This window comes from Typha angustifolia, chromosome 1 (assembly GCF_048772165.1).
Source record: "Typha angustifolia cultivar Huaian chromosome 1, ASM4877216v1, whole genome shotgun sequence".
Taxonomy (NCBI): Eukaryota; Viridiplantae; Streptophyta; class Magnoliopsida; order Poales; family Typhaceae; genus Typha; species Typha angustifolia.
Window position 1 is genome coordinate 4,689,553 of NC_133239.1, and position 5,436 is coordinate 4,694,988.

The 5,436-nt window shown below is 30.7% G+C and overlaps 1 protein-coding gene across 1 annotated transcript; it reads right to left on the minus strand.

The window, feature by feature from the left end:
* Nucleotides 1–3,376: 3,376 nt before the first annotated feature.
* Nucleotides 3,377–5,217, minus strand: LOC140759902 (uncharacterized). Its single transcript, XM_073096597.1, has 4 exons — nt 5,154–5,217; nt 4,276–4,422; nt 3,964–3,995; nt 3,377–3,832 (listed from the first exon to the last, which is right to left on the minus strand). The coding sequence occupies exons 1-4, from the start codon at nt 5,215–5,217 to the stop codon at nt 3,377–3,379; spliced, it is 699 nt and encodes a 232-aa protein (XP_072952698.1).
* Nucleotides 5,218–5,436: the final 219 nt, after the last annotated feature.

A 5,436-nucleotide genomic window follows, 5' to 3' on the forward strand; every position in this document is an offset into this window, starting at 1 on the left:
ATATAGCTTCACTAATGAACTGTATCCTCTTCATTCTATCTCTTAACTCTCTGTTTGAATGGAGAGAGAAAATATTCTTTTCTTATTCCATTTGGATGTAATTGAGAGAAAAAGAATAGGAAAGTATTTACTCTATTTGGTCTAAAAATAGAACAGCAAACTAAGCTTATTATGTTTAGTTTAAGAAGAGAACAGAAAAGAAAATAATTTATTCATCACTATGAATGATTATACCCTTCATCTAATGTTTTAATCATTGAAAGAAACTAGCACAAACTATAATATCAATACAAAAATACAAGTAACACAAACAACTGTTGTTTTAATATTTTAAATATCATATGTCATTCCTCAATTGGACAAATTAGATCTTTTTTTCCTTAGATGTTAAAAGTAATAATTTAAATATATTATCTCTGTTTATTGTGGGGGAAGATTAGATTTTGATTAGAACTTTTTGGATTTTGCATACCTAGTGAATTGTTTTTTATTCTATTTTAAATTTATTAATAAAATCACAAAAAATAAAGAAAATAGTTTTTTTTTATTAATTTATTATGATATTTTTGATATTTTTAACTATGTAAAATCGATGTCATTTTGTCGGTTCTGTTTTTAACTCAAATAAAACATCCTCAAACTTAATATCAAAAGTAGTTTAATTTACAATAAAACACTAAACAATTCAATATTTTATCTAAGAAAAAAATATTATCAAATTCGAAGTATTCTTATTGCATATAAGATGCTGATATAATCAGCATTGTATATGTGGCAAAAAAAAACTAAGATAGACCGCTAATAAGTTCATCTGAAAATTAAACCCGTCAACATTTCATCTGAAAATTTTTAAATAAACCGCTAATAAGTTCAAAGTTTTACATATATAAATTTTCAATAATATTATTGCTAAACTTATTGGCGTTTCTATCTAAAAGTAAAATAATAATGTTATCAACTTTTTACTAATGGCTAGCTACAAATGAAACAGACATCTTTTAATATTAAGTTTCATTTCGATAAAAAATAATTAAGATAGGGCTAGTTTGGTCAAAAACCCTAATAGAGGGAATGAGATGTTTTACATAAGGGAAATTTGTATATAACACCCTACCTTTTAGCTAAATTTGTATTTATACCCTACGTTTTCACTATTTGAAGATCGAGCCCTATTATTTAATTAATATTTATAGAAAACACCATGTGTTAGATTTTAACTAACACCGTTTGGGCAGATGGGAATATTCTGTCAAATTTACAATTAATTTTCTTAAATAACAAAAATACCCTAATACTCCTTCTTCTTCATTCCTATTTCTACTTCTCTCTTCCTCTCTTTTACGGCAGAACCTATAGCTTCTTTTGATCAAGAAAAAGTAGGATTTTCTCTTCTAACAACTCTCTCTTCTCCTCCTCTATCTTGGGTTAGATATTTTCTTTAGATTTAGCTTTAGATTTGGGAAATGGCATAGCTTCGATTTTTAGAAATGGCACAGCTTCGGTTTTACTTTTTACAACAATTTCACTAATCAAATCCTGAACTTACATCCTATTTGAAATGTTAAAGTATGGATTTCAGAAATGGCATAGCTATTAGCTAATTAATGAGCTCAAATTTGAGTTGCAATGATGTGGGCGAAAACTTTAGTTGCCCTTGTGGTAGGAGTGTTTGCAAAATTCGAGTTTCTAATAAGAACAAGAACAAAAATAGAAAATTTTACTCTTGCCTTGGACATAAGGTATGATTTGCAATTTAATTGATATTCTACTAGTGTTTGATTGAAATATTAACAATCTCAATGCAGGATGATCGTTGCGATTATTTCGCATGGTGCGACGATGTCAATTTTCACCCGATAGATTTGAAATACCAGTTAACTAGAATTGAGTTGAAGATGAATATGCTAGAGAAGAAGATGGGATGGCTCTTTATGTGCATTTGCCTTGGTGTAATAGTATTAAGTGTATATGTGGCAATCTTAGTGTAAATAACTGATGAGTGATGTATCAATGACAATGTTAGTGAAATCAACTAATGATTGTGTTATGTATCAATTTGAAAACTTTTGTGTTCTGAATAAAATTTGTAACTTGATAGTAGTTGTTGCTGTTGTAAAACTAACTATTGATAGTAGTTGTTGCTGTTGTAAAGTTAACTATTGATAATAGTTGCCTGTAAGAATCTGAACTAAACAACTACAACCAAAACTAAACTAAACATACAAAACTAAACTGAACTTTACAAACTAAAATAAACTTTACAACAACTAAACTTGAACTTTATAACAACTGTACAAAGCTAAGTTTATAACAACTAAATATACAACTAAACATACAACAACCTAGATTTACAAATTATCCACATTTACAATAACTAAACATACAAAACTAAACTAAACTTTACAACAACTAAATCTAAACTTTACAACAACTATACAAAGTTAAGTTTATAACAACCTGGATTTACAGATTATCCATATTTACAATAACTAAATATACAAAACTAAACTAAACTTTATAACAACTGTACGAAGCTAAGTTTATAACAACCTGAATTTACAGATTATCCACATTTACAACTAAACATATAAAATTTTTAACCAACCAAGCTTTTGATACTATAAAAATTACACAACTTGTTATGCTAAAAGCTATTATAATATGGTACAAAGCCATTGAATTAACAAAATTTCTGATAAAATTACACCATAAAATCTAAAATATTAATACCAAGTTTTAGTACAATAACATAATGGCTGAACTAAATAATAAATCCAAGTTCAAATTACAAAAATGATTAAATTACAAAATGAGTAAATAGTAACTCCAAAAATCCAGCAGCTAAGGACCACAATAATACTAGTGACCTGCATAAAAAAGAGACAAGATAAATATAGTTCCTACTTTATGAGACATGAGTAATTATTGAGGCATGTGCATTCTAAAATAAGCAATATTTAATAGTACCTATTGGGTACTACGTGCAAAATCATGTATAGCTCTAGTGACTGAATTACTCCTTGTTCTCATAGCTATGGATGACCCCAACTTAGTAGCTAAAGTTTTCCTTGTACCTCTCCTTCTACTCTGTCTAATATTGATATTTGTAGAATTTTCAGCTACTTGTCTTTGCTCTTATGCTATTGGCTCCTTACAACTTCTCTTGTTGTAGCCTTTTCCATCACAACATCCATAAGTTTTGACTGGCTTAATCACCCTGTTTGGCATTCGCTCCTCATTAACACATCTTATCCTCTTTTTTCTTGATCTTCCCCTATGTTGACTTCTCTTAGGAGCATTGACAATTAAATTATCTGTGAGTCTTTTCCAATACTTTTTATCTGACAATTCTGCTACTTTTTCTCCATAAATTAGCTTATATTGTTTCAATAGTGAAACAATCATTGACATAGTCAGCCACTTTTCGACAAAAAGATAGAATGACTGCAGCAGCATGAATACAAGGAAACCCACATAATTGCCACCTTCTACAAGAGCATGTTTGTTCATCCAATTTAACAGTGCATCTCTCATTTTCCCCTTTCACTTTTGTTTCCTCATTTCCAGATCGAAAGATGCTACCAGCACCACCAGCCTCTTTACTCACCCATTGAACATATTTAGCTAATACTAGTGTTAGTTTGTCTTGCCACATCTCAGCATGCCTTATGCGGTGGCCCATCTTAACCATTAGTTTCTGTCTGATACTGTCTATAAGATCAGTATATGACTTCGCTCGATCCTCTAAAATAAACTTATTGAATGACTCTGCACCGCAGTTAGTATAGTAGTGAACTTTGGCACCCTCTTGATATTCGCTCCTTGTCCAAGTCTACAATAAAATTAAGAAGTTAGATACATCATAATAGTGACTGAAGTAAACTTTTAAAAAGGTTAATACATCATAATAGTAATAAAACAATGTTAATACATTACTAAATTTTGGCTTCACATGCAACATACCTTCTCATTTTGAGCTTTCACAAAATCTCTAGCTGGTTGGGATAAATCTTCCAGTGATTTCATGCAATCCTTTCAAACTGGAGACATATGCTTTAGCAACCTCACACATAAGCTTCTTGTATGCCTTACTAGTGAACTTTCGCCTAAAGTTCTCACAAAAATGTTTAAAACACACTCTATGCTCCACTCCTGAAAACACCCTACTGACAGCAACATCTAATTATTTTTAACGATCTGACATTAATGTGAGATTCTCTATATTTCCAATACTTTATTTCATAAAATCCAAAAACCACCTCTATATATACCCACTTTCAATATTTATTACTGCAAATGCTACTGGAAATATCCCATAGTTTGCATCACATGCTGTTGTAGCCAATAAATCACCAAAATACTTTCCATTTAAGTAGTAACCATCAAGTCCAAGATATGGCTTGCAACCTGTCTTAAATCCATCTGAACATGCCATGAAACACACAAAAAATTTGACAAATAATCCGTCTAAATTATCAACATCAAGTTTGATTACACTGTTCGAATTTCTCTCATTTAACTCTTTTTGTAGTGCAGGAAAAAACCGAAATGATTTTTCTATATTTTCATATATTTTCTCGAAAGCTATCTCTCTTTCCTTTCATACTTTCCAACACCCGAGCTCAACTTGATATGCATCCTTTAAATGAGCTTTGATAACTTTAGTAGAGATGTCTGGCTTAACCTTAATCCAATCAATTATCTTGTTGCCTATCCAACTAGCTTTAGCTATCTTATTTTCATAAATATTGACAGCCTCACATGTATCCTCCCATTTCACTATTTTCACTTAGATTAGTGTGCCACCATATATAGTTGAAGCATGCAATCTCTAAGAACACTCTTTTTTGGCATATTTAACAGTTACCCTATGCTTCTCATTATGAAGATAGATCGTCTGAAGATGGTGTTTGATTGCATAGTCTCTAAGGGCATCTCTAAACATGTAAACATTGTCAAACATGCTCCCCACTGCAAGTGATGATCCTCTGCCTCTCGCTCTTATGTGTGAATTCTAAATTATTCAACATCATTCTCAGAAGATAAAATATTATCAACTTCTTCCTCATTTATAGCAGCATCTTTATCACTATCACTACTAGTAGAGCATTTTAAAGCACTTGTGGAAAATTCAACATCATCTCCTAAAATACCTACAACATCTATTTCTCCAACATTACCTTTAACATTATCTCCAGCATATATCTCCAACATCATTTAGAGATATATTTGGATTGTCTGCCACTGACTTTGAAGATCTTTCTCCCAAGGCTTTTGATGAATTTGTGCCACGGATCTCAGTACCAACTACAAACATATCAATATGATCTTCAGATTTACATAAATTAATTATTCTAATAAATCATGATCTGAAAATACAGCAGCATATGCTTCCTTTGGACCCGTTCTCCTATAACATATATGTAAGACAACTTG

What these genes read in the sequence shown, in the direction of transcription:
- LOC140759902 (XM_073096597.1), bottom strand. Translation starts at nt 5,217, where the DNA reads ATGATGTTGGAGATATATGCTGGAGATAATGTTAAAGGTAATGTTGGA. An exon ending in TGCAGTAATAAATATTGAAA is followed by an intron (nt 3,996 to 4,275) that starts GTGGGTATATAT and finishes TATCCCAACCAG; the next exon opens with CTAGAGATTTTGTGAAAGCT. An exon ending in TGAAAGCTCAAAATGAGAAG is followed by an intron (nt 3,833 to 3,963) that starts GTATGTTGCATG and finishes ATTTTATTGTAG; the next exon opens with ACTTGGACAAGGAGCGAATA.